The sequence below is a fragment of the Suricata suricatta genome, chromosome 12 (genome assembly GCF_006229205.1).
Source record: "Suricata suricatta isolate VVHF042 chromosome 12, meerkat_22Aug2017_6uvM2_HiC, whole genome shotgun sequence".
Taxonomy (NCBI): domain Eukaryota; kingdom Metazoa; phylum Chordata; class Mammalia; order Carnivora; family Herpestidae; genus Suricata; species Suricata suricatta.
The window spans coordinates 16,926,325-16,953,732 of NC_043711.1; the positions used below are offsets into that span (position 1 = coordinate 16,926,325).

At 55.5% G+C, this 27,408-nt stretch overlaps 2 protein-coding genes across 20 annotated transcripts in view; one reads left to right on the forward strand and one right to left on the reverse strand.

The window, feature by feature from the left end:
• The window catches only part of DHX30 (DExH-box helicase 30), a 29,656-nt gene extending 14,538 nt beyond the window's left edge, over nt 1-15,118 (forward strand). For 5 of the 7 annotated variants that reach the window (XM_029915980.1, XM_029915979.1, XM_029915982.1 and 2 more), the window contains 18 exons: nt 1,789-1,919; nt 2,552-2,662; nt 6,884-7,185; nt 7,637-7,757; nt 8,472-8,621; nt 10,556-10,708; nt 11,020-11,856; nt 12,107-12,182; nt 12,269-12,373; nt 12,623-12,798; nt 13,045-13,251; nt 13,345-13,426; nt 13,500-13,693; nt 13,819-13,978; nt 14,105-14,262; nt 14,356-14,459; nt 14,540-14,679; nt 14,792-15,118. In XM_029915980.1, the coding sequence (XP_029771840.1) occupies nt 1,789-1,919; nt 2,552-2,662; nt 6,884-7,185; nt 7,637-7,757; nt 8,472-8,621; nt 10,556-10,708; nt 11,020-11,856; nt 12,107-12,182; nt 12,269-12,373; nt 12,623-12,798; nt 13,045-13,251; nt 13,345-13,426; nt 13,500-13,693; nt 13,819-13,978; nt 14,105-14,262; nt 14,356-14,459; nt 14,540-14,679; nt 14,792-15,045 (3,461 nt within the window). In that variant the 3' untranslated portion in view covers nt 15,046-15,118. Of the gene's footprint in view, nt 1-1,788; nt 1,920-2,375; nt 2,394-2,551; nt 2,663-6,883; nt 7,186-7,636; nt 7,758-8,471; nt 8,622-10,555; nt 10,709-11,019; nt 11,857-12,106; nt 12,183-12,268; nt 12,374-12,622; nt 12,799-13,044; nt 13,252-13,344; nt 13,427-13,499; nt 13,694-13,818; nt 13,979-14,104; nt 14,263-14,355; nt 14,460-14,539; nt 14,680-14,791 lie in introns of those variants that run through there. The other 2 variants (XM_029915985.1, XM_029915983.1) reach the window with 2 other exon arrangements.
• A 561-nt stretch (nt 15,119-15,679) lies between these two features.
• Nucleotides 15,680-27,408, reverse strand: part of MAP4 (microtubule associated protein 4) — a 134,286-nt gene continuing 122,557 nt past the window's right edge. For 7 of the 13 annotated variants that reach the window (XM_029919006.1, XM_029919007.1, XM_029919010.1 and 4 more), the window contains 5 exons: nt 27,154-27,246; nt 21,536-21,617; nt 20,191-20,303; nt 18,114-18,303; nt 17,976-17,989 (listed from right to left, as the gene is read on the reverse strand). In XM_029919006.1, the coding sequence (XP_029774866.1) occupies nt 17,982-17,989; nt 18,114-18,303; nt 20,191-20,303; nt 21,536-21,617; nt 27,154-27,246 (486 nt within the window). In that variant the 3' untranslated portion in view covers nt 17,976-17,981. Of the gene's footprint in view, nt 17,892-17,975; nt 17,990-18,113; nt 18,304-20,190; nt 20,304-21,535; nt 21,618-27,153; nt 27,247-27,408 lie in introns of those variants that run through there. The other 6 variants (XM_029919011.1, XM_029919008.1, XM_029919016.1 and 3 more) reach the window with 3 other exon arrangements.

Consider the following 27,408-nt stretch of genomic DNA (forward strand, 5'->3'; position numbering starts at 1 on the left):
GGTGAACGGTGAGGGCGGGGGCTGTCGGGCCGCGACGCCCTTGGCTCTCCGGGCTGGCAAAGCTGGGGGCGCGGGCCGGGGTCGGGCCTGGCGGGCCGGGGCACCTCTCTGCTAGGGGCCGAGCCGCCGGCCGTTGGCGGGCCGCAGCGCTGCTGTTGTAAAAGTCAGGGTGGCACAGGCCCAAATGGATCCCCGGCGCCGAGGTTCAGGGATTGGAGCGCCTGCACCTGGCAAGAATAGGTGAGAGGCGCGGGACCTCGAGGACGTGGGGAAAAACAGGAGGACGTCCATCTCTCGCCCGAAAGGGTGGTGAAGGGTAGAGCATCGAGGGAAAGCATACGCTCACCAGTGTGAGAAAACCCCACATACCTTTGGAACTTGAGGACCTGAGGTAGAGACAGAACGTATCCCACCGCTGTGTCTCCTGATTAGCCCAGGAACGAGACTGGTGAGAGCATCCCTGACTCTCAGCGATGGATGGAGAGGGCCTGCCTCCTCCTGCCCTGTAGACCTGGAGGGGGCACCAGAGCGCATCTGTTGTTGTGCCTGGGGGTCTAGTGGGCCTCTTAACTTTGGGCCTGTCTGTGGGAACCAAGCCCTTTGAGTCTACTTAAAGAGCAGTCTTGACGCTTGAATCTCAGTTGCTATAATTATAAGTTCTTTAGAGGGATGCAGGGTCAGGCAGAATCCTCCCTCATGGCCGGTTGTCACAGTGTTCTGCTCCGAGGAAACCTCCGCTCAGGAATAGGATTACGTCAGAACTTGTGGAGGAGCTTTGTCAAAATACACTGGCTTCCCCAACATCACCATTCCTAAGTGCCTAAGGAGAATCAGGGTGGCCAATCGCTCTGAAAACTGTCCCTAGGTGATTTATGACTGATGCATGCAGGTGCACATGGACAAATTTCTTTTTGGAGCTGGTTTAAAGCTGAATGGAACACCAGAAACTGTGGGTGGAGAATGGGAAGGCTTCCTGTCTCCTCTGCCAGTGTCTGACCCTACATCTCTGGAAGGGTCATTGTGGTGCTTTGGGGGCCTTCTGTTTTTAGCCGCTCCCAGCTGAGTCTGGTGTCTGGCACCGTGCTGCCTCTAGTTGAACGTCTCACCCATTGGTAGTATGGGATTGACCCAAAGTACAAGTGGAGAAAAAAGCGAGGTACTTCTCATGATGCCTGCTGCATCCTGCTTCCACTTGACTCCAGTGAACTTGGGGGGAGGAATAGCTTATGCAGAGGTCTTGGCTGTGGAGACCTCTGATCAATGTCCCTACACATAATCTGGCTCTAAGGCCTTTCTTTGCAGGGTGCCGAGGTACAGTTGGGGGCTAGGGCCTGGTGTGCAGGCTTTGGTACCAACTCTCCCTTTTGTGTGTCTTTTGTTTTAGAAGGGGTCTTGCATTGTCCTATCTCTAGTTTGTGTGTGCGGTGGATTTTTGCTTCGGTTTTTTTTTTTGTTGTTGTTCAGTACCTTGTTTGGGACATCAGACAAGCGGGGGGTGGTTGTTGCCACCTAGGCTTCTGTAGCTGATATTATTAAATCAGGAGCTTGTGGGGAAGAGGATGCTGGCTGGTTCTCCTCTGTGGTATGTGGCTCACTGGTCCTTCAGGAAATGGTCGTGCACTGTCCCCTGCATACCATGAAGCCATTCCTCCTTCTCCAAGATGACCCCGGGTGGTTTGGGGTCATGAGCCAACATCTTCAGTATCCAGCCGGGGTTGTCCTGATGCACGCTCCTTGGAGTTTTTAAAAGAAAAAACAACTATAATGCTTTTGTTCTTATTTTCTTAGCTTCTAGGGACCTATTAAAAGAGTTCCCACAGCCCAAAAACCTTCTCAACAGTGTAATTGGAAGAGCCCTTGGCATCTCACATGCAAAAGACAAACTGGTCTACGTGCACACGAATGGACCGAAGAAAAAGGTAACTCACCGGTGGCCGGGAGACGTGTTGGTCTGACTCTCAGGAAGGAGGCTGGCTGCCCTCTTCTCCCCCAGGTTTCTTTGTTAAGGAGGCCATAGAGTGGGTTTTGTGATTATACACAGCAGAGAATGTCAAAGCAAAGCTAGGTTTGAAAAAGAGCCTGGTTTAGAGAAAGGGAACTCAGGGTAGGTGAGGTGAGGAGTTCTGTGCTCATCTTGTGTGTGGCAGGCCTCTGTGCCGATCCCCGGTTTTGGTCCCCCATTGACTAACTGGGACTGCAGAGGGTTAGAGTTGATAAAAATTCCTGTTCCTAGAGTCTTGTAGGTCCTGGGACCCACAGAAGCATGCAGGCAAACCATTCTGAATGAAGATTTTTAACAATAAAGACGGGTCCCACCTTGCTCTCTGGCTAGAACATGGCCTTTGAAGAAGCCAAACAACTTGAGGCGGGATGAACGGCTTGAGGACGGGAAGGTTAGAGCCTCACGGGGGTGAGCCGCGGGCGTGGGGTGCTGCCCGCACTCAGCTCTGCCGCCCGCAGGCTCACCGCCGTGCCGCTCGGGCCCGTGTGGTTTGCGGCCGCTCCGCGGTCTGGAAAGGCAACCATCCTCATTCTCTCTTCTCTTTCCCAGAAAGTCACCCTCCACATAAAGTGGCCCAAGAGCGTGGAGGTAGAAGGCTATGGCAGCAAGAAGATCGATGCTGAGCGGCAGGCTGCGGCCGCTGCCTGCCAGCTGTTCAAGGTGACCCTCCCCCAGCGACAGCCAGGCAGATCTCCACCCTGGGAAATTCCTTGCCCCCGGCTCTGATGGTCCTTCTGGTACCGAGCCAGTGCGCGTAGGCGGAAGCTGACCGGTGCTCGCTCGCTCACCCGTCCTTCCACCCTGCAGCACAGCCAGCGAGGGAGCGCCGGCTGCTTTGCTTTGGTGTTTCGCCTCCGTGGTGACTGACGGTCTGTGGTTTCAGAAAACACAGGAGAATTCATGCAAAATACTCCCTTTGTGCAGCACCAGAGCTGTGCTTCCCGTTACTTCGTGTGTTTTCCTCGCACCCACGCAGGCCTCTCATACTTGTATCCAAGCATGGGCGTTGCTACTCTCACTTCCTGGTGGTCGGGCATCGGCTGCTTTCAGGTTCTTGGTTACCTGATGTTTAACTAGACTTTCAGTGCTGCCGCCAGCCTGTCTGTCCGTCCCTGCGCGGCTTCCCTCGTGGCTGCACCACTCTTGACTCTTCCTCAGGCTCCTCGGTCCTCACTTCTGCTCCAGTGAGGACAGAGCTGCAGGACTCGTGTTCCTTCAGACTCTCTCCCGCTGAGTCCCCAGGCCTTCGCCATCCCTGACTCCTTCCTGCATCTGAGGAGGAAAGGCCCTCTTCCCGGCCTGGCCCCCACACCACCCTTCTCTTTTCTCTGCCCCCTTTCTGTATCTTCTCTGTCCCCTCTCCTGTCCTTTCATTTAACTTTCGGTCCTTTTGAGTCTTTGTCCTGGGCTTCATGCATACTTCAGTGTCCTGATCCCGCCCCTTGGCCCTGCTCCCATGGCTTCCAGAAAGCAGACAGCTTCCCTTGCCCATGGCTTGCATTTTTCCCACTGCAGTGTGGTGCTTGCTGGTTACCTTTTTCTGACAGTCCTTGACAAATAGCAGGGGTCACCAGGCGATTGTGGGTTGACTGGGACAACACCGCCAGGCCAGCCTTTCTCAGTCCCCTCCTCGCTCGAATGTTCTGGGCATGTCTTCCTCAGCCCCTGGGTTGCTCCTCCTCCCCTGCCTCCCTGGGTCACTGCAGGCTCCTCTTCCTGTCCCGCCCTCTGAGCGTCTCTTCTTTCTCTGCCCCTTCTTCCGGGGGGGGAAAGCTTGTCTCTCAGTGGCTTGGCCAGCCTCATTGCCAAATTTCTCCGACATCTCCATTTCTCTGAGCAGCTCTACCTCCGGGAGTCTCTCCTACAGGGAGGGGGATTTTGGCCACCGTGAACATTTGGGAATGTCTGGAGACATTTCTGGTGGTCACAGCCAGAGGAGTGCTGCTGGCATGAGGCCGGGGATACACACGGCGCAGCCCCCACAACAGAATTACCTGGCCCCAGGTGTCAGCAGTGCCGAGGGGGAGACGTTCTTCTCTGGATGTTGAAGGCAGCCTGTGTGCAGCAAGTCACGGTCACGTTCCTCTCCTCCTGGCCTCTTCTCTATTCCCGATCTGCGCTCAGCTCATAGCCTCTTTTTTGCATATATGTTTGTTGAATTGTGGTGAGTTACACAAAATCTAAAATGTACCCTCTGAACTGTTACTTCGTGAACGCTCCAGTAGTATTAAACCTTGTGCAGCCAATCTCCAGAGCTCTGTCACCTTGTAAAACTGAAACTCCATACCCATTAAACAACAAACCCCACGCTCTGCGCTCTCTGCCCCTGGCAGCCGTTATTCTACTGCCTGTTTCTGTGAATTTGACTCCCTTGGAGGCTTCCTCTCCTCACACTAGTGGAATCACATGGTATCTGTCTCTTTGTGAATGGCTTACTGTACTTAGCATAGTGTGCTCGAGGCCTGTCCATGCAGCCTGTGTCAGAATTCGCCTCTCGTTTAAGGCTGCTTAATACTCTTTCGGATGGATACACCACATTTTGTTTATTCATTCATCCATTGAAGGGCCACTTCAGTTGCTTCTGCCTTTTGGCTATTGTGGATAGTGCTGCCGTGAACATGAGTGTACAAATAATCTTTTCGGGAGGCGCCTGGGGGCTCAGTCAGTTGAGCGTCTGACTTCAGCTCAGGTCATGATCTCTCGGTTCGTGGGTTCGAGCCCTGTGTCGGGCTCTGTGCTGACAGCTAGCTCAGAGCCTGGAGCCTGCTTCAAATTCTAGGTCTCCCTCTCTCTCTGCCCCTCCCCAACTTGTGCTCTGTCTCTGTCTCAAAAAATAAACTATATTAAAATTTTTTTTTAAATCTCTTCGGGACAGTGCTTTCAATTCCCAGGAATCTTAACTGCTGGATCATGTGGTGGTGTGGTCTGTATGGAGCTGTAGTGTGGTCTGGCATGTAGTATGGTAGTACAGGTAAAGGAATTGCCATACTGGTCTCCACAGCGGCCCTCACGTCACATTCCCACCAGCAGTGCACGAGAGCGCCAGTGTGTCCTCATCAGAACCAACACTGTTGTTTTCCCTGACGGGTGCAAGGTGGTATCTCACCGTGTTGCTTTGCATTTCCCTAATAGTACGGACGTTAAGCACCTTTTCTCTCTCTCTTATTTTTTTAAGGTAAATTCTTAAATTTGTGTTAACTGCCCACTGTGCTTTCCCAGTATGTAAAATATTGGACAGGTTAGCTAAAAAGGACAGAATGCAGCAAAAGGCAGCGTTTGCTTTTCACATCTCCAGTCATCGTCCCTGACGGTCAGAAGAGCGGTCTGTCAGCTCTTCACAGCTGCCATCAGCATATTCTCTGGCCGTGTCCTTCGTGTGTCTGCCCTTGGGGCAGTGCACAGCTACACATCCCAGGGAGCTGCGCTGAGGCCGAGCGCAGCCTCCTGAGACCTGGGGTCGGGGAGAGAAGGGGCTGCTTGACTCCTTTCATACGCTTTTTTGACCCGATGAAGTTAAAAATGTTGCAGATGCCCTGAAGAGCAGTTTGAGACCACACGATGATGAGTTTGTGGAAAACTAAGTTCTATAGTCAAAAACACAGTAATTGCTTCTTTGGGGGAGTTTTTCCCCCAAAGGTACCTCAATCAGGAGGGTGCAGATTTTGAGGAGTTGTGCCTGTAGGTGTTGTTTTATGCCGTGTTGCAGAGAGCTGTCGTTTTTGAGAATGCATTTGCATCTCTGCTTGTGCTGTTGACTGTTCGTCTACCTTTTTTGCAGAAACGTCTGTTGAAGTTCTTTGCCTGTTGTTTAATCGGATTGTTTTTGTTATGAGTCCTTTATGTACTCGGGAGTGCACAGCCTTTTCATTCCCCAGCATCTCTACTCACAGTTCCTTGGTTCTTTCCTTTCCCCCAAACCAGATCATCCAGCATCGCTCCTGTGCTTGGTGCCAGCCAGCAACGCAGAGGGGACTAGCGTGCTCTTGTCACGTGTGCCAGCAGCTTATCCAGACTTTGGCTGGCGTTCTGTTAACTGCGTTCATCTAGCTTCTCGCTTTGTGGGTCCTTAGGCCCTGGTCATCTGCATCTCTGTTCTGCCTCATGGACTGTTTCCTGGGGACAGGGAGCAGGTCCCGTCTCTCCCGGTGGTGCTCAGGGTAGCCAGCATGTTGCTTCGTACGTGCTAGAGAGTCAGCACTTTTTGTTTGGAACTCTCTCTAGAAGAGAATGAAGCTATATTTCAAAATAATGGATTTTGTACGAACAGCTTTAAAAGCATCCCAGGTTATTTCTAGAATACATTCTGACATACATGCTCATACATTCTCAGCGTAGGATTCTTATGTCAGTGATAGATCTGTTTTGTGGTGAGGGCTCCATTTTTCCTAACTGCTCTATTCACTGGAGCCTTCTGGGTCACTTTGTGAATGCACCTGCTTCCCCATTGCCTTTGGGGTTTTTTTCCTTCAGTTTTTTTGTGTGATAGGTTTAAGAGCTTACTTTGTCATTTTCATGTGTCAGAGCTAGACTTTTTGTTTTATTTTAAGAGGGGGAGCAGAGAGAGGGAGAGACAGAATCCCATGCAGGCTCCATGCTGATAGCATGGAGTTTGACTCGGGGCTTGAACTCACGAACCGTGAGATCATGACCTGAGCCGAAATCAAGAGTCAGATGCTAAACACACTGAGCCAGCCACCCAGGCACCCTCAGAGTTGGACATGTTAAGGGTCCTCTTGATGTCTAGTTCTGGACTTGGGACTGATGCAGGCAGGTAAAGGCTTGGCTCCTGGATAGGGGACTTTTGGTGTAAGGGGGCAGGTTCTGGACGGACTGAGGTGTGAGAATGGACCCTCACAACATGCCTTTCCCCCTACCCCCCAGGGATGGGGCCTGCTGGGTCCCCGAAATGAGCTGTTTGATGCAGCCAAATACCGTGTGCTAGCCGATCGCTTTGGCTCTCCAGCTGACAGCTGGTGGCGCCCAGAACCCACCATGCCACCTACTTCCTGGAGGCAGCTGAATCCTGAGAGCATCCGGCCAGGGGGACCTGGGGGCCTGTCCCGCTCCTTGGGCCGGGAGGAAGAGGAGGATGAGGAGGAAGAGCTAGAAGAGGGGACCATTGATGTCACCGACTTCCTATCCATGGCCCAGCAAGACTCCCACACCCCACTCAGGGACTCGAGGTAGAGCTGGACGGGGGGATGCAGGGAAGCTGGCTGCACCTGGCATGGGGATGGTAGATGCTCCTTGGGGGCCTTCTCTGAGATGGGTGGGCCCCCGCTGCACCTCAGCCCGCGAGCCCCGTTGTTTATCGGTATGCCTGCCGTTGCTGGGGTGAGCCGTCTTGTACAGTGTGGCAGGGCTCGTGCAAACAGCAGCATGGACCCTCCGTCCAGCTCACACTTGGGCCCCTGCCCCCAGTTATCCGTTTGGGGAAACTGAGGGAGCATCAGTCATGCTGTGTATCTGAGAGGATCACAGGCTGAGCAAAGACGCCCGGCCTGTCATCTGTTCCATGCCTCCATGCTGCCTGCTGCACCACTGCGTGTCCTGGTCTCCTGGGCCTCAGAGCCTCGGGGCAAGTTGGCCTGGGAAGAGATAGAGCTTTTTCACCTAAACTTTTGGTCCTCCCAGGGGGGGTTCCTTTGAAATGACAGACGACGACAGTGCTATTAGGGCTCTGACCCAGTTTCCACTTCCTAAGAACCTTCTGGCCAAAGTGATTCAGATAGCAACGTCGTCCTCCACAGCTAAGGTAAGTTGGGTTTCTTGGAAGTGTGAGTGTGTAGGGGGAGCTGGCTTGGTTTTCCCCAGGGCCAGGTAGGAGGGAAGCTACAGGTGTGTGCCACAGTGGAGGACACCTGTACCCTCAGCCCGCACCTAGGCCAGTCAGGGGTCTGGTCCTTGGCCCGTGAAGAGTGTGAAGCAGCCGGGACGGAGTAGATGTTGGTGTCGGAGCTCCGGGCGGGCTGGTGCTGCGGGAGCCGGAGACCCAACTTTTCCAGGGTGGCTGGCAGGAGTGGGGTGTGGGTGGCGCTGTCTTGCTGAGGCATGAATTTCATCTCTGCCTGGGCTCAGGGCTTTAGTAAGCACAGCTTCTCTCCAGGGGGAAGGCCTTCACGCACCCCCAGGATGTGCCTGGTTTGGGCTTATGCCGACTGCTCATCTCACAGCTGCCACCATCCCTGTTGTCTTGGAAGGTGCTAAGAGCACACTAGGCCAGGAGGGTGGGTGGTAGCACTGCTCAGACGCTGTCTTCTGTGAAACCACAGGATGGCCAGAGAAGCCAGCCCTGGCCTGGGGAACCGCAGCCCTAGAGGGGCTTCCTCCTGCCTCTACACTGGCCCATTTCGCATGGCTGGCGTTTGGCACCTGCTAAGATGGGGGTTAATTCCACAACTGGGTTCCTTGGCATTCTGCGGATGCATTCTCTGTCTTTCCACAACCATCTCTCTTGCCTTCCATGTAGAACCTCATGCAGTTCCATACTGTGGGCACCAAGACCAAGCTGTCCACTCTCACTCTGCTTTGGCCCTGTCCTATGACCTTTGTCGCCAAAGGGCGCCGCAAAGCGGAGGCTGAGAATAAGGCAGCAGCCCTGGCCTGCAAGAAACTGAAGGTGAGTCCAGGAGGGTTCCTGGTGTGAGGCATGGGAGGTCTGAGAGCTCCCCTGCCCTTGGCGAATTGGTCCAGGTCTCCAGGAAATGAAACCGACCACACCAGGCATTTGGCCTGAGCCCAACAGTATCTGGTGTCCAAGCCTTGGTTGTCAGGGCACATGACTGCTGTTTCTAGACATTCCTCACTCTCTCAGAAGGTGCTTGGCCTGCGAGCTCAGCCTTTTCGGTGTTGTTGCCCGAAGCCGGGGGGCCGGGGGGGCGGGGGGTGGTGCCTGTTGTGGTGGATGGCAGAAAGCAGGAGGAATTGGTGTTGCGCCGAGTGGCAGACTTGGTATCTAGGGAGATCTTGGTTACCTGGGCTTTGTGGGCAAAACAAGCAATGAGACATTTATCTGGGATGGAGACTGAAGATTCATGTAACCCCAAGGTGCGCACAGTGTGGCCTCCAGCAGGCAGTTCCATCGGAGAGGCCAGCTGTGCCCAGCCGTGGGAGCCACTGCTGCTGTGCCTGCTGGAGAAGGGGGGGATCTGAGCCCACATCAGTACAGGTTTAGTTTTTTTGGGTTTTTTTAATGTTTATTTTTGAGAGACAGAGTGTGAATGGGGGAGGGGCAGAGAGAGAGGGAGACACAGGATTCGAAGCAGGCTCCGGGCTCTGAGCCGTCAGCACAGAGCCTGACATGGGGCTCAAACTCCCAAACTGTGAGATCATGACCTGAGCTGAAGTCGGATGCTTAACTGACTGAGCCACCCTGGCGCCTCAGTACAGGTTTAGTTTGCAGAGGAAGAGAGCAAGGATGCCCTGCTTTTTCTGGTCAAATACACCGTTGGTGCCTTTCTGGCTCTGGGAACCCGATTTTCGGTACAGCTGATGGTGAGAGGGAACGAGAGCCCAGAGAATAGGAGAGGGCTCAGACAGGTGCCTGTGGTTCAGGAGACCAAAGGGGCTAATTGGTGGAACTTTGCAGAGGTCTGAATTTTAACTTGACAGACACAGGTACTGAGGATCAGGAGGCTCTCGGCACGGGACAGCCCTGTCGCGGGAAGGAGCCGGCTCCCGGCCGGCAGCGGTGTTCCCGCTGGCTGGCCGCTTGACAAAGTCTACAGGTAAACTCGCAGGCCCGGGAACTTGGCAGTCTCTCCCGGAGCAAGGTGGCTGTGCTGGTCCAGGGGCTAGTTCTTTGCTCTTGAGACCTGCTGGGAGGCCACAGGAAAGGGGTCAGGCCCTGTGGGGGCAGCCTTGAAGGAGGGAGTATTGGATCTGAGCGTCAGAAGGCGAGAAGAATCCCGGTATTGTAGGTGACGGAAACCTGAGGCTAGGGGAAAAGGACTGGTTTTGCACACTCGCCTGAGGTAGTATTGGGACGCCTTGTTTCCTGTCTGATGGGGTGGCTTTGAACATGTAGGGAAATAAGAAAGTGTTTATCGAGTTGTAGGAGTAGACATTTCTAAGAAATTCCATGTACGTTTGTGTAATGGGGTCACAGGGGAACGGGTATCATGGAGACGGGTGGGGCGGCAGCCAGACCAGAAAGGTCACAGGGGAGGGGTGTGCTTTGGAGGCAGTGAACACAGAGGGTGCTCATGAGGTCATGATGGGGTCATTAAGGGCCTGGCCTGCCTAGCTGAAAGGTCCGTGTTGGGAATTCACGGAGGCAAGATTGGGCTGCTGTGGGGCCCCCGGCTGCTTGAGAACTGAGGGGTACTCCTCTTGGGCAGGTCAGGTCTTCTTTTTCTTAAATTGATTTTAACTAGTTAAATTTTGGGGCAGGGTTGAAGACTTACATTTTCCTCATTCCTAATTGCTCTCTTCTGCACAACGTCCACTGGAAAAGAGGTTGCTCTGCATGGTTCCTCTCAAGTTCCTGAGCCTCTCTGGGCCCGTTCGGAGGAGGCAGGGGCACAAATCAAGCTGTAGTGTCCCCTCTTGCAGAGTCTGGGCCTGGTGGACCGCAACAACGAGCCGCTCACCCACGCCATGTATAACCTGGCCTCCTTGCGTGAGCTGGGTGAGACCCAGCGCCGGCCATGCACCATCCAGGTGCCTGAGTCCATCCTCCGCAAGATAGAAACCTTCCTGAACCATGTAAGAGAAACTGGGGAACCCTTCCCCACCCTCTCCTCCTGCCCGCCTCCGTTGTCTTTGCACTGAAAGCCTCCACCTGCACTTGTGGGAGCGATTCCCGTTTTCCCCATGGAGGTTGGAGTGCAGGAGCACCCTTGCCCTGAGTAGCCCAGTCTTGCCGACAGGAGTCCTCAGGCAGCTGTGCACGGAGTCCCCGGGCCGGTGGGCTGGGCCATGGCATCTGGCCTGGGTGAATCGTGTGGCAGGGCTCGTGAGTGAATGAGAAAGAAGGTATCTGTCTCACCATTTTGCTTGCTTCTCCCATCCTGCAGTACCCTGTGGACAGTTCATGGATCTCCCCAGAACTCCGGCTGCAGAGTGATGACGTCTTGCCCTTGGGCAAGGACTCGGGGCCCCTGAGTGACCCTATCACGGGCAAGCCCTATGTGCCCCTGTCAGAAGCAGAGGAGGTCCGTCTGAGCCAGAACTTGCTGGAGCTGTGGCGGCGGAGAGGGCCAGTCTGGCAGGAGGCCCCCCAGCTCCCTGTGGACCCGCACCGGGACACGATCCTCAATGCCATTGAGCAGCACCCGGTGGTGGTCATATCTGGGGACACAGGCTGTGGAAAAACCACACGCATCCCCCAGCTGCTGCTGGAGCGCTACGTGACCGAGGGTCGCGGTGCCCGCTGCAACGTGATCATCACCCAGCCGCGCCGAATCTCCGCCGTGTCGGTGGCACAGCGGGTCAGCCATGAACTGGGCCCCTCTCTGCGCCGGAACGTGGGTTTCCAGGTGCGGTTGGAAAGCAAGCCCCCGGCCCGAGGCGGGGCCCTGCTCTTCTGCACCGTGGGCATCCTGCTGCGGAAGCTGCAGAGCAACCCCAGCCTCGAGGGCGTGAGCCATGTCATTGTGGACGAGGTCCACGAGCGGGACGTGAATACGGACTTCCTGCTGATTCTGCTCAAGGGCCTGCAGCGGCTCAACCCGGCCCTGCGGCTGGTGCTCATGAGTGCCACGGGCGATAACGAGCGCTTCTCCCGCTACTTTGGTGGCTGCCCTGTTATCAAGGTGCCCGGCTTCATGTACCCGGTCAAGGAGCACTACCTGGAGGACATTCTGGCCAAGCTGGGCAAGCACCAGTACCCGCACCGGCACCGGCACCACGAGGTGAGGGGACGTGCCTGCCCCAGCCTTCCCTCTGGATTCCCCTCCTCCCTGTCCCTATGGCTTGGTGGCTTAGGGTGAGTTAATGCTCCTAAGCTTGTTTCCTTGATAGAAATGGAATGATGGGGTGGGGGGGACCTTCTGGGCAAGGGTGTGGTGAGGGTTGGAGGTGACCGGTTGAGTGCCTGGGCATCACTGAGTCAGTGTGTCCTTCCCTGGGGCTGTGACTGTGGCCTCTCTTCCCCCAACCTAGTCTGAGGATGAATGTGCACTCGACTTGGACCTCGTGACAGACCTGGTTCTGCACATCGATGCCCGAGGGGAGCCAGGTGGGTGCTTTCCCCTCTGCCCCGGCCCCACCCTGACCTCCGCCTGCCCGAGAGTGACAGCTCATGCCTGCAGGGCCCCTTTACAGGTGGGATCCTCTGCTTCCTGCCTGGGTGGCAGGAGATCAAAGGAGTGCAGCAACGCCTCCAGGAGGCCCTGGGCATGCACGAGAGCAAGTACCTAATCCTGCCAGGTGAGAGCATGCATCCTGGCCCCCACACACCAGCCTCGCCCTCTGTCCTGGGGACTGACCCAACTGGGACGCAAGGAGCCTGGGTTTCTGACCAGGCTGCCCGAATTTTGTTGGCTTTTCCACTCTTACTGGGTGTACTCTTCATTGGGCCTCAATTTCATCAAAACGGGGTCAAAATCTTTGCCCTGTGCCCTCACCACAGGGAGCAGGAGCAGTGCCCATAACCAGCGTGTTCTTGCCACCCACCAGTGCACTCCAACATCCCCATGATGGACCAGAAGGCCATATTCCAGCAGCCACCAGTCGGGGTGCGCAAGATCGTCTTGGCCACCAATATCGCAGAGACCTCAATTACAGTCAATGACATTGTGCATGTGGTGGACAGCGGTCTGCACAAGGAGGAACGCTATGACCTGAAGACCAAGGTGGCACCCATATCCTACGCCTAGCCAGCCCCTGGGGGAAGAACAGGTTCCAAGGTGGCCCCCCTACCCAAATCAGCCTTGGATCTGCCATGTGTGTCTGGAGGAGGCCACACTCATGGGCTCTCAGTGTCCCTGTTGTGGGAGGGAGGGGGCATTGAGGGGTTAAGGGAGGTGAAGGCTAGACGTGGGGGAGCACTGAGGAAGGCCCTTTGGCATGTGTCACCACTCACCCACCCCCTCCCCCAGGTGTCCTGCCTGGAGACTGTGTGGGTGTCACGAGCGAATGTGATCCAGCGCCGGGGCCGGGCGGGCCGCTGCCAGTCGGGCTTTGCTTACCACCTATTCCCACGGAGCCGGCTGGAGAAAATGGTCCCTTTCCAAGTGCCGGAGATTCTGCGTACGCCCCTTGAGAACCTGGTGCTACAAGCCAAAATCCACATGCCTGAGAAGACGGTGTGCCAGAGGCGGGGCTGGGCATGGGCTGGACGCGGTCAGGTGTGGGTGGGACCCAGGCTCATGGCGGGCTCTGGCCGGTGTTTGCTGTAGGCAGTGGAGTTCCTTTCCAAGGCGGTGGACAGTCCGAACATTAAGGCAGTGGACGAGGCTGTGATCTTGCTCCAGGAGATTGGTGAGCGTGGCAGGGCCAGCCGGGCGGGGTTGCAGCGTGACTCATGGGCGATTCTGATGCCGAGCTGTTGCAGGAGTGCTGGACCAGCGGGAGTACCTGACCACCCTGGGGCAGCGCCTGGCCCACATCTCCACTGACCCCCGGCTGGCCAAGGCCATAGTGCTGGCTGCCATCTTCCGCTGCCTGCACCCGCTGCTGGTGGTTGTTTCCTGCCTCACCCGGGACCCCTTCAGCAGTAGCCTGCAGAACCGGGCGGAGGTGGACAAGGTCAGACCAAGCCCTGTCCCGTGGCCCTTTCTTCCTCCTCTCCAGCCCGCCCCCACCTTCTGCCCCAAGGTGGCCACTACTGGCTCTCCCCCTGTGACCCAGCACCCCCTCGCACTCCCTCCCAGGTGAAGGCGCTGTTGAGCCATGACAGTGGCAGCGACCACCTGGCCTTCGTTCGAGCCGTGGCCGGCTGGGAGGAGGTGCTGCGCTGGCAGGACCGCAGCTCCCGGGAGAACTACCTGGAGGAGAACCTGCTCTACGCACCCAGCCTGCGCTTCATCCACGGTCAGTGGGCTTCGCCCCATCTCCAGCCCTGCCCGGCCCACCCCCGTGGCTGAGGCTCCGTGAGCGTGTTGTCCCCCAGCCTCGTGGCTTCGGGGGCTGCAGGCTAACCCGCCCCCAACTCCCCAGGACTCATCAAGCAGTTCTCAGAGAACATTTATGAGGCTTTCCTGGTGGGAAAGCCCTCGGACTGCACCCTGGCTTCTGCCCAGTGCAACGAGTACAGTGAGGAGGAGGAGCTGGTGAAGGGCGTGCTGATGGCCGGCCTCTACCCCAACCTCATCCAGGTGCTGCCTCGGGGCGGGCCCGGCGGGCCCCGGCCTCCTCGCCCATTCTTGGCTTCTTGCTCAGCCCGTCCATCTTTTTCTTCATCCTTGCAGGTGAGGCAGGGCAAGGTGACCCGGCAGGGCAAGTTCAAGCCTAACAGCGTCACATACAGGACCAAATCAGGCAACATCTTGCTGCACAAGTCGACCATTAACAGGTGGGAGGCAGGCAGGGCCAGGGAGGAGCAGCGGGCATGCTCCCCAGGAGGGCAGCCTCACCCAGCCCTGTGTTCCCCAGGGAGGCCACGCGGCTCCGGAGCCGATGGTTGACGTACTTCATGGCCGTCAAGTCCAACGGCAGTGTCTTCGTACGGGACTCCTCCCAGGTCCACCCGCTAGCCGTGCTGCTGCTGACAGATGGGGACGTCCACATACGTGGTGGGTGCTGGCACCCCACCCCCACCCCCAACCCCGTTGCGGCTCGGGCCAGTCTGTATCCACCAGGACCTGGACTCATCTCGGCTCTCTGCCGCTTCCTCCCTCCCCCCAGATGATGGGCGCCGGGCCACCATCTCGCTGAGTGACAGTGACCTTCTGAGGCTGGAGGGGGACTCTCGCACCGTGCGGCTGCTGAGGGAGCTGCGCCGGGCCCTGGGCCGCATGGTGGAGCGGAGCCTGCGCAGCGAGCTGGCCGCGCTTCCGCCCGGCGTCCAACAGGAGCACGGGCAGCTGCTTGCCCTGCTGGCAGAGCTGCTGCGAGGACCCTGTGGCAGCTTTGATGTGCGCAAGACGGCCGACGACTGAGCCCCGTGTCTGCTGGGGCTGTGTACAGAGTGCAAATGTTTATTTAAAATAAAGTTCTATTTATCCCTTGTGAGCATCGCTCTCCGCTGGGGGCTCCTCTCAGGGCCCCAGCATCCTGCGCTGCCTTGCTATGGTTCCCAAACTACTTATTGAGGCCCAAGGTCACTGGGGAAGGGAGGGGCTTAATAGGTATGGGGCTTGCGTCGCAGGGGCCGCCCAGTCCTGCGGCTGCTCCCATGCCCATGTGGCAGGCAGCCTATTGGCGCTGTCCCTGCCCTTGCAAGCTTGGGATGGCAGGTGTTGAGCATGAATTCACCCAGGTCTCCCTATCTGGGCCAGTGGTACGTGCACAACACGTGTCCTCATGGCATCTGGCTGCCACCTCCCAGCCCCAAGCAGAATTGGGGGAGAAGTTCCATGTGCAGCTTAAGGGCACTTGAACCTTACTTAACCCTCAAGGGGCCTTGGGTCATGTGGCAGCCCTGCCACAAGCTAAGACTTATCCTTGGTCACATCCACAAATTCACAGGTGAGAGGCTATGGCTGTCAAGACTGCATGGTACACATCAGTCTTCTGATGTGAGGCGACGGCCTAGTGGAGGCCAACCAGCACGTACAGAAGATACAGGGCCCGCACGGTGGGACATCACGAGCTTTATTTACTTTTGAAATCGGTACAACAGAATCACAGATTGACACGGGCAATGGCTGAGCCATAAGCAAACCGGAAGTACAGAAACGTACCCCCAAACGGCTGCAGGCAGTACACAGCGCACAGGAGCGTCTGGTCCCCAACTGTCAGGGCAGCCTTCTCAGCTTCTCTGGCTTGGGGGACCCTTCAGGGGAGCTGGTTGGACAAGCCCACCCCTCAGAAAAACCACCACTCCAGCCCACAAGGAGAGTGCTCTGCTAGGGTCACCTCTCCCACCTCTACCCTTGGACCCGGAGCCAGTTGTCAACCTCAACATCCATGTGGGCCTGGGGCTAACACGAGGAGGGCACAGGTACCTTCAGGCCCTGCACTACTGCTTCATCTGCTGCTTTCTCCTGCTGACAAAACATGGGTGCCCTGATGTCCTTGGCACAAAGCGTTCTTCAGTCTTTGGCTCGGGGAACACGTTCTCCACCAGCCCCACAGTTATGTGCTTGGGGAGCTGGGGATGTGGCATCAAATCTCCCCAAGGAAAATGCAACCTCAGAAGTGGGAGAACCCGCTGGCCCTGAGGCCCTCCCTCTATATGGAGATCAAATCTGAAACTAAGTCAAGAGCCCCTACCTTCTCAGCTCCAAGCGTCACTGGGAGCGGCAGCGGGAGGATGAGGGGCCGAGTCTGTGGCCACCTCCTCAGGGGCAAGTCTGCACTGCAGAAAATGCTCTTCCGGAGGAGAAGCCCTGGGAAACTCCCGGCCATTTCACTACAAACTGTTATATTTTAATCCTTTATTAGAAACCATGCAAACTTTAATACAAAAAAAAAATACAAGTGCAATAAGAATCTTCGTGTCAATACAATTCCCGGGATTTCTCATCATTGCAGCCATCCCAAGACCGGCCCTGGCTGGGACACCCCTCCACAGGCTGGCCTCGCCTCTCCCCACTCTAGTCAGACAGCTGTAAGGGTAGGGAGGTGGCCTGTCTCACGCTTTTATTTTTTAATTTCCATACCTGATTCCCCATCCACATGAGTTCTGGACATCTGGGGGTCCCCAGTGACTGAGGGCTCTAGTGTCATAGGCCTGCAAGCCTGGAGGATTTTGACCTCCATGGCCCTTCCCTGTTTCTCTAGCCCTGACCTTGCATCTCCCACGAGATCCCAGGGAATGAGACAGACAGAGATGCCAAAACCAGCCTCTTGGTTAGAAAAGAAAAGCAGCATACACACAAAATACCAGAACAACCAGTCCCCACTCTGACCAGCCCCCAGTGTGCCCTGTGCTCACCAGGCCACAGCCCCTGCATCCCCCCTGCCCTGCCCACTCTTCTCTGGGGCCCCAAGCTGCCCAGGCCAAGGCAGCCCCTGATGCCTGACCTCCCGGCTGGAGGCTTAAGGATCTCCCCTCCCTATTTCCTTTAACACCTACTGAGAACTTCCATTTACACATGGCTTCAACCTGCAAAACTCCTACCAGTTTTTACGTTATTAAAAAAAAAAAAAAGGATAAAACAAGAGAAAGGGAAGTGTGGCAGCAGCTAGGCAGGTACGGGAAGCAGCGGGGACAGGCAGAACCAACCCCTAACTAGCTTGGGGCAGGGCAGCAAGAGGCACCTGGCCCCACCTGCATGGTGGGCATCACTGTGGGGTCGAGGGGAGAGGCGGCGGCTTAGAGGGCTTCAGGGGACGCAGGCAGCACCCTGCCACCACGCGGCCATCCACTTCCACTCTTCCCTCCAGGTGGAGCCAGCGAGGAGGGCAGGCATGTCAGTTTCTCTTGGGTTTGGTCCGGAAAACCCAAAGACAAGGTTGGAGTCTGGATCCCCCTCCTAGATCCCACGAGATCCCAAGTGAGCCTTCCCACCACCTCCCAACCTCATCTGCAGAGCAGTGCGCAATGGTGGGACAGGAACGAAGCAAAGAGCTGGGCCCAGTGCAGGGACTGGAGGAGGTCTTGGGGGGCAGGCCTGCTGCTGCCCTGGGGAAGCAAGGCAGGGGGAAGGGGTGGGGGCCCAGAGGACTGCCCAGCACCCAAGCTGTGTAGGGTCTATAGAGCAGCCCGGGTGAGGAAGCCTAGGGCCCGGGTGCCTGAGGTGGGGCCGCCAGGGAAGTAGGGGGGACGGGAGACAATGTCAGCCCCGTGGTCGGTGCGAGCCCTGGCGTTTGCCCGGAACGTCAGCCTGTAGGTCTCAATCTGCAGTAACACGGGAGGAGGGGAGGGAGGGGGGAACAAGGGACACAAGAGGGGGAACACGGGACGGAAGACGAGACCAGAATGTCATCATTAGATGCCTGGAAAATAAAAGGTTGCTTGGTTAAAATTTAGGCCACACACTAGTCAAAAAAAAAAGGAGTTTCAATTCACAGCCAGTGGCAGGGCCCCCGGCTGGCCCTCAGGCCAAGCCCAGCCACTTACTTGTCTCCTGGATCTGGCTGTCCAAGGTCTGGGCCTCCCTTTGGTCACCACCCCCTGCCAGGGTGGGGTGGCCACTGAGGCCACTGGCTGAAGTGGGGGCGCCAGCTTCGGGCGCTGCCTCAGGGCTGGCCGGCTCCTCCCCAGCGGGGGGGCCCGGACACGGAGGGGCCTCGCTGCCACCGCCCTCAGTCTACAATGAAACAGTGGGGGAGACAGTGCAGGGTCAGTCGGGGAGGAGGTGGGATGGGTGATGGTGGGTTTCACACACAGCCCCGCCCTGCCCCTGCCCCTGCCCCCCACTGGATTTAGAACAGTCATCTGGAGACTCGACACGTACCCCCCACCCCTCCCGTGCTGGGGAGAGGACCCCTGGCTTAGGCAGCCGGTGTAGGGTAAGAACACAGCCCCGGACCCGGCGTGCAGCCTGGCTAGTGACTTCCCTGGGGGCTCTTCTGTGAGGGGCACAGTTTCCCCCAGTCTTTCTGAGGGAAAGGTGCAGGTTTCTCAAGAAGGTGGACACCAAACAGCCATTATGTCTGACCGCTGGCGGAAACCCTGGGGACGGTATCTAGACTGGGTCTGGAATCGGTGGGAAAGCAGGGGTGCTGCAGGCCAGTTAGGGAGCTCTAGGAGTTGGGAGTCAGTTCCCAAAGGGTGCGGCTCGCCACCTCCGACCCGATGAGTCCCAGACCATACCTGCCACAGAGCGCGTGCTTATGGGGCTCTCTTGGGAACTCATGGGACAGCCCGGCCCATTCATCCACCCATCCCCAGACCCCAAGACCTCTTCTGTGTGGGACACTCTTCTGGGACACAGGGTGGGGAGGAAAGGGTCCAAAGAGGGGTGCCCCAGGGAGACTCCAGGGCCTGCAGGGCTTCATAAGAGGAGGGTGGGGTAGACAGAAGGGTGAAGGCCAATGGTAGGCCACCTGAGCCCTGGAATACCCCAAAGGTGGCAACGGAAGACTTTATAGTGTTTTCTAATCAGCAGAGTGAAGGAGAAAGGCCTCTGTATTACAAAAACAATTCCAGAAATAATTAAGGGAGATGATGTGAATAAAGAAAAGAACACAAGAAGTGGGGTCAGAGAGGCTCAGGTGTACACCCTGGTCTGCACATTACTTGCCATGTGGCTTGGGACTAGCAACTACACCTGAATTAGAGCTCCCCCCACCACCCTCTCTGAGGACAGACGGGCAAGTGGCTCCTCAGTGGTATGGAGGCACGAACTGAGACCCTGTGACAAAGCCAGGACCCCACACATTCACAGAAGCCAATCAGGCCTTGAACCGGAGCACTGACGGAAGAGGGGACAGAGGCTGGGCTGGGCATCGGATGCAAGAGCAAAGGCCCCGCACTGCTGCTCTGGTGCCCTCTCCCTCGCTCAACTTTCCCTGAGCAACTGCAGCTGTGGTCATGCTCGGAAGCCTGCAAGGTGCCACCCTGTGTCGCCCCAACTGCCCAACAACATGGAGAGAAGGACAGACAGCATCTTGGCACACAAAGTGTCTCACAGTGCTATGGAAGGAGGAGGGGAGGAAAGAAGGGAGGGAGGACGGGAGGGAGGGGAGGGAAGAGAGGCCCAGCCAGCCCCGAGGATGTGAGTCCTGCCCACCTGAGCCCTGGCCATGGCAATCCTCCAGAGGCAGGTGTCACCAGGAGCTGCAAATGTGCTACCCTGCTCCCAGGACCAGAATGGAGCCTGGCATGGAGCCTGGACCCACACCCCCTCTCATGAGGTAGCTGGGGAGAACCATGCCTTGTGGGGGTCCATGCCCTGGCCCACAGTCCCCTTGGAAATGGCTGAGATGAGCTCAAAAAGTGAGGAGGGCCATGCTGTCAGAGAGATTCTGTCTCCAGTCGGACAGGTGAGAGGCAGCTGGGCTGGGGCCTCTTTACCTCTCCTGCCTCACTCAGGACTGATGAAGGACACTGGGAGAACGCAATGGTGCAGGTGACATAAGAGTCCTGAAGATACTGAGGGGCGGTGACAGGCGCCCAGTACCTGGGACCCAAACTCCTGTTGCATAACCCTCCCCACCCCTCCCCAGTCATGTCCTGGTGACCCACTCACTACCTTCACAGCACCTCCTGCAGGCAGGTGGCCCACATTATCGAGGGATCCCACCTTCGCCTGGGCCTTCTCCTTGAAGTTCAACTTTTGACTTTCAATCTTGACATCTCCTCCACCTGGTACCAAAATAGAACCGGTCACACAGGCAAAGCCAGGCAGCTGTAGCAGGAGCCCTCGCTGGGTCAAGGACTGGCCATGTGCCCAAGACAGAAATGGGGAACATGGGGCCTGCTCCCAATGGCTCCGAGCACAGAGGAGGAAAGAACAGTGGACATGCTTGTCAAACAGGGCTAGTCTTCTCAAAGCCGGGCTGACAGTCTGCATCCGGCCAGCGGGAACACCTCCACAGAGAAGAAAGGCACCCTCAGCCCCACCGCAGGCCCGCAGCACAGCCTCCGGCCACGCCTCTAAAGGTGCCGAGATGGTGTCTGCTTCGGGTTCTCTAGGCAAGGTCACAGCCCCCTGACGGAGTGGCTCAGGGCACCCGGCTTCCTTGCAGCGGCGAACACCCTGCCCGTCAGGTCAGGACCTTGTTTTATAGCAGCCAGAGCTGGTGCTGGACAAGAGGGAGGATGGAAGTGGGGTCTGCTGCGTGAGTGACACTGTAGTGAAGAGAAGGCAAGTAGAAAGAGGCTTCTCTGTAGTGGAGAAAGAGGAGGAGAGGCGGGAAGGGTCCCGGCACCGAGCCGAGAAAGGACCAGCCCCGGGGCCCAGTACGCACAGGTGGCTGGGGAGGGAAGGTGGCCTGCACACAAGGGCAAGGATGGCTTGGAGCTCATGGCCACAGGGTGTGGGGCCACACTGCTCGCACAGGCCCACCCCTCTGGAGGCCTGTCTCCTCAAGTGGCCCCTGGTGCCTGACCTCTGAGGAGCCAGCTCTGCCAGCCACGCACCTGCCGCTGCAGCGGAGGTGCTCTAGCCCAGGTCTGCTGTTGCCTGGAACCAGGACACACAGGCCGCTAGGGTGGCAGGTGAGGCGGGGGCACACGGCCCCAGCAGCAAGACCCTCACCAAGGCCTGGGCAGCACTGCCCAACAATTCTGTCCTGCGGGAGCTTGTGGCTAGTGCCCCACTGTCTGGGAATACCCAGCACGCCGAATCCAATGGCTCCCGGCACTCACAGAGGTACGGACGGTGGCCTTTACCACCCGTTCCTCTTAGGATGCGCCTAAGAGGTTAGCACCCGGGTCCCCCTCCCCAACAGGCACTGAACTGCATGGCTTCTGCTGCTGTCTCCTGGGCAGGGGTGGTGGTTCCAGGAATCTTTACAGAATGACAAAAGCACAGGGGGCAGACCCAGCACAGGCTTGGCCCAGGCACTCTGGGGGAAGTAGGGGACAGCACTCACCAGGTTTGTGCTTGATGTTAGCCTTGGACCCACACTTAGAGGAGACCTTAGAGATGTCCACCTTCTTATTCTGAATCTGAACCTGAGAAATAAACCACAAAACATTACTGCCTCAGAGAGAGAGTGTATTTCAGGGCCAAATCCGTGTTCCTTTTATAATCTCCATGTTCAAGTTTCTAAGTTTCTTCTCTCCCTGTGTAAGGTCGTACCTCAGGGTGTTCAAGGTCAGGCTCACCTCCCCAAGTGCTTAAAAGAGCCCTTCATCCATCCTGCCGCCCCTGCAAGCTTCTGAACTCAACTCCTGCCAGACCCATCTCCCATGTGCTCCACAGCATCCCCCGCCCCGTCTGGCCACCTGCCAGGCAGCTCTTCTCCTGTTTCTCTGGACCCCCATCTCCTGAAGTGTCCTTTTCTTCCACCTGAAATCTCATCCATCAAATCCTGGCCCAGAGAGAACCTGGAACGCTGCTTTGGTGTTTTCCTCTTAGTTCGTTTCAGTGCATTTTCCCCTCCGTGGCTGACAGCACAGATTTCTACGTATGTGTCTATGATTTGTATTCCTGCTTAATTCACATTACAAGCATCTTCCCCAAAAAAGTTGGGAAATGTTAAGAAGGGGCCACATTAATAATCCACTCTGTAAGATCTTATATAAACCTAACCTATGCCTGATACGGAACATTTATGGTTTGTTCGTTTTTTTTCCTAATTTTTCACTATTAAAACCACAGCAGCAATAAAGATCTTTGTGAACAGAAGTCATGGCAATTCTGATGACCTCTCAAGCAAGATCCCCAGAACTTCAGTTATCGGGTCAAATGTTTGGGCTGTTTTAAGGTTCTTGAAGCATGAGGCTGGTTTTGTGACAGAAATGTGACAATGGATACCCAGCAGAGAGCTTGTGTGTTTGTGTCCACACCCGCCCAGCCCTGGGTATTCCCACTAAAAACATAACAGTGCTCTTCCTGTGTGGGGCTGAAGGTGATTTCTGAAAATAGTTCGCTATTTACTTGACTCAGAAAACCCTACAAAATCACACAACAGGTTCAACTCTTTGTGTTCACTTTAAGAACACACGTGAAACACTGCCCAGGCCATCAAGAATGCACATATCTGAAATGCCACAAAGTATCTGAATGATGTCACTTTGCAGAAGCAACGTGTGCCAGAAGTGCCATTTTGTGGCAACAACAATGGAAGCGGTGGTGTGCCCAGGCCTAACAGAGGGGTTGAACACATCGTCAGTGGCCCAAAGAGAGTGCGTAATTTTTACTGCACACACTTACAAACGCAGAGTACTGCTGAACTTAGGTTCTCTGGTCACTGAGCACATCCGAGTGGACAAAGCCCCCAAGCTGCAGCATAGAACTTACAGGGCTCGTGGTCAGATTGCCACAGTGAAGAGCAAATTACTCCTAAACCAGAAGAGGAAGTTGCACAGGAAAAAAAAAAAAAAAGATATCCCAGAAGAGACTGAAGGAACATAAATTTACAGCCCGGGAGTAAATTCTGCATAAAATAAATGCAAAAAGAAGTTAAAAGAAAACCCACCATCAACAAAATTCTGCTCATTTATACATGAAAGAGGCCCAGGTTTGGTTGCTCTGCTCGTTATTATGGGTGAGCATTCGCACCACGTGCCCACACAGGGGTGTTTGCTGGGCCCACCTGGCAGCCTGAGCCCTGTCTGCAGCGACCGTGCAGGACTCCAGGCCCCACAAGGCCTTTCACAGATCTGGCGTTCTGTCCACATTTGGTGAGCAATCAAAAGGATGAATGGCCTTTTATCCAAATGAATCCTGCTGGGGTTGGAGACTGTCCTCTCTACTTGGCCCTACTTTTAAGGTGGCCCTGACAGCAGGTGTCACACCTTTCTGGTGGGGTTTCGTCACAATGCCATTCAATGGCTACCTTCTAGGACCCTGTCTTCCTTTCTCGAGTGTCTGCACTGCAAGAGGATACACGTGATGTCTGCTGCATGGTTCTATGTGCATGCACAGCCCAGGGCCTGGCACAGACTGACTTCCCGTAATCATCAGCCTGCCTGAGCAAGCCCACTGCATTCTCCTCCCCAACCTGCAAAGCTTCGGTCAAAGGTCACCTTCTTCATAGGCTCTAGCTCCACTCCACCTCCTCTTCACGCCACCCTCTGCGGGGATGTCAGCATTAGTGGGACACTAACTGCTTCCGTGTTCGGTAGCCATTTACAAAGCACCTATCATCTCACACAAACGGCCTCCACCCGGTCTCACATTTCCAACAAGGCCGCAGTTCTCTCCAAACAGGAACGCAGGACAGCACTTTCCCCAACCAAACATCTGCCAGCTACTGAGACCAAGACAACACATGGCCTGCACCAACGGCGGCAAGCTCATCTTGTGCCATCCTTGAGACACCTGGGAGGGCTGCCAGGGGTCACCCGCCAAGGTCTGGAGCCCACACATTTCCTGAGACTATTCTGCAACTGAAGTCACTGCTTCTCTACGTCCTGCCTGGCTCTTGGGTAAAGAACAGCTGATGAGGGGGAGATTCTGCTTTGCAGATGCATCCCAGCCAGTAAGTGAAGACAGAGTGGGAGAATTCGAGTCTTACCACAGTACACCCCTACTCAGCCTGTGGGCATAGGCACTGGCCATGAGAGAGAGACAGACAGACACAGACAGACAGACATACATAGACCAGACAATGAAACATGATATGCCTCCTGACAAAAATACCACCACTACCTACAAGAGTTTTGCAAAAAGCTGGGGGAAAAGAAAATCAAACCTGAATCAATTTAAAGGGTATCGAGGGACAAAGGAGTATATTAGATCAAACCACGGGGATATAATCAGCAGAATCCAGATTCTAGGACAAACCATTTGGTTTACTCATTTACAAAATGCTGCTACAAGCAAAAACTGAAGGGAGCCTGTAGAGTAAAAGAAACCTAAGGTTATAAGAGATGAAAGACACATCAACCAACCATAACTTATGGGCCCTACTTATATCCTGATTAAAATACGCAAACGTATTTAGCAATGTCAGTAGGGGTGTTACACACACATGTACATTACAGAGTTATTTTAAGTTTATAAATGGAATATTTACAGATGAATGATGTATCTAGGATGGCTTCAAAATAATCAGGGTGGAAATGCACAGAAGATAAGATTTGCCACAAGGAGTGGTGCCTGGCTGGCTCAGTCAGTGGAGCCTGTGTGTGACTCTTGATTTCTGGGTTGTGAATTCAAGTCCCACCTTGGGTATAGAAATCACTCAGAATAAATAAATAAAATAAAAATAAAAGATTGGCCACAAGGATATTAAATGAAGCTGGGCACATTGGATATTTTTCCACTTTTGTATGTATTTGAAAAACCCTTATAATTAAACGTTTTAAAAAGTCAAACTGTGTCCCCCTCACTTGACCCCCCCACCTCTGAGACGTCGCTCTGCCTCCTGAGGCTGGCATGCAGAGAATCTGCAGTAACTGCCAAACAACCCTCTCCGATGCACCCCTGCCCCCACCCCACCACTCGCCTCCACGTGCTGCTTCTCTGGACTATGACGTGTGTTTCTCAAGTTCCCTGGCAAAGCCTGACAGCCGGCAGAAGCCATGCCCGTCCCTGGTCCTCTCGCGACACCCCAATCCCGGCAAACCGGGCACCTCGCTCCGGCCATTTCCGCAACCCGCCCCACCGGCCCATGAGGACCCGTAGCCTATTGCGGCCTGCGGTGCGTGCTGTGGAGATGGCACTGCCCCCAGGTCTCAGAACCCATGATGCGCACATATTCTCCCTCAGGGGAAGGAATGGAAGAAAAAATTTTAAACTGGGGGAAAATCAGCTACATCCCCCGCCCTGATGTCCTCCTGGCTCTCAACAGGGACATTTGTACGTACACAGGGGTGCTGGGCAGCACTACCTGGGAACCCGCTCCAGCCTCTCCTCTAGGTGGTAACTTCAGAACCTCCACACAGGAGGGGATGGGGTCTGTGGGTGACATGTGACGCTGTTCCGCCCTAGCCAGCTGGCCCGCTCTTTCCCAGCTGTGTGTTTATCTGTGGTGGCTTTGCCGAGGGGCTGAGGGAAGCGAGTCGGTGCCTCAGGCAAGGCTCTTTACCCTCATCTCCCTACCCGGAGACGCTGCTCACAGGCAGGCTCACATTAGGATGTGAGGCTGTATAAGGAGGACTCCTATGATAAAATGCATAAAAAAAATCTTGTTGGAAGTCACATGTAGGCAGTGTGCCAAGACTGTGATGGATAAATGGTGTCTGTTTTGGGGGGCCCAGGGACTCAGTCTATTAAGCGTCCACCTCTTGGTTTATGCTCAGGTCATGATCTGATGGTTTGGGAGATAGAGCCCTGTGTTGGGCTCTGTGTGGATGGTGTGGAGCCTGCTTGGGATTCTCTTTCTCCCTCTCTCTCAAAACAAACTTTGAAAAAAACCCAGATGTCTATTTTCCTAGCTTGTACATACAACTGCACATCATATCTAAACGCATTTCTGGGTCACACACGCAATGACCAATTCCTTCAGAGTCTCTGCTCCCCTCCTGTTCTCATCTAGGCCAAAAGCCTGAAAGAAAGGCCAAAGCCGGTGCCGAGCTGGGGCCCTCATAAGCTGGATCTTTATCACCTTAACCAGATACTGTCTTTAAATGCTTCACCCACTTCAGCTCATCGCACGCCAGGCCGGCCAGCGTCTGCCCATCTACCAGGCTGGCCGAGTACACCCCACCTGCATGTCAAGGGTACATTTCCTGCCCATGTTAGATTAGAAGTGGGCAGGATTAGTTAGATTAGTTAAGTGACTGGGATGGAGGTGTGAGTGGGGGCCTTGTGTGGGCAAAGACAGGGCTGCCCTGAGGCTGATTCCTCACAACAGGACAGCAGGGTAGGGGGAGTGTTTGTAGGCACAGACACGATGGCATGGCCACTGAGGGGACAAGAGGGACAGGGCCTGAAAATGAAAAGGGTGAGCAGAGCAGGACTCAGTCCAGTTCAGGACAGTAAGGAGAAGGAACTGAATGGAGCCCAGAGAGAGCAGGATGGGCTCTGGGGTGGGGAGAGAAGCAGGGGAGAAGCCATGAAGGCAGAGAGGCTGCATGTGGTGGCCCTGTAACACACTTTGGTGCATGCTGGGGTCCCACCTGCCTGCACACTGTCACAGAAACACGTGGAAGGTGAACAGGGTGTTCTCTAACGTTAGACCAGGGTGTGTTAGCTGGAGTCACCATGTCCCTAACACGAAGTGTAGGGCTGGCACAGAAAGGCAGCATGATAAAAGGCTGTCCGGATGGAAGGAGGAAGGGGACAAAAAGAAAAGGAGGGGCTGAGGGAGTAAGAGGAAGAAGAACTCAGAAGAGGGGAAAGTGGGGGACAAAGAGCAGAAGGGAAAAACAAGTGAAAAGAAGCCAAGTGGGCATCACTGGGGTGTTGGTTACGGGTTCCCCAGAAACAGCCAGTCCTAACACACTGGAACACTGAGGCCTCCCCTCACTTGGCTGGCCTGTGTCTGGAAGAAAGCCCCGGGCCAGGCTGCTGTGGTCCTGGGAGCACGAGTGGCCCTCTCCCCGGTGCCCCACAGGGCTACAGCTCAGATGTCAGCTGTCCCGAGCTTATACTTACATTACCACCTCCAGGGACATGCTTAATATTGTCCTTAGAACCACACTTGGACTGAATATGGCTGTAGCTCACTTTTTTGGAGACTATCTGGACCTGGAGTGTTAGAGAACAGAAAAAAAAAAAACACAACACAAAGGGAGAGGGCTGGTTAGAACCAAAACAGGGCAGGCAGTGAGTCCACACGTGATTACAATGACCGACACAGAGTGCTGTGCTGTTACAAGTCCGCCCCCACCTGCAGCAGAGCAGCTGTGG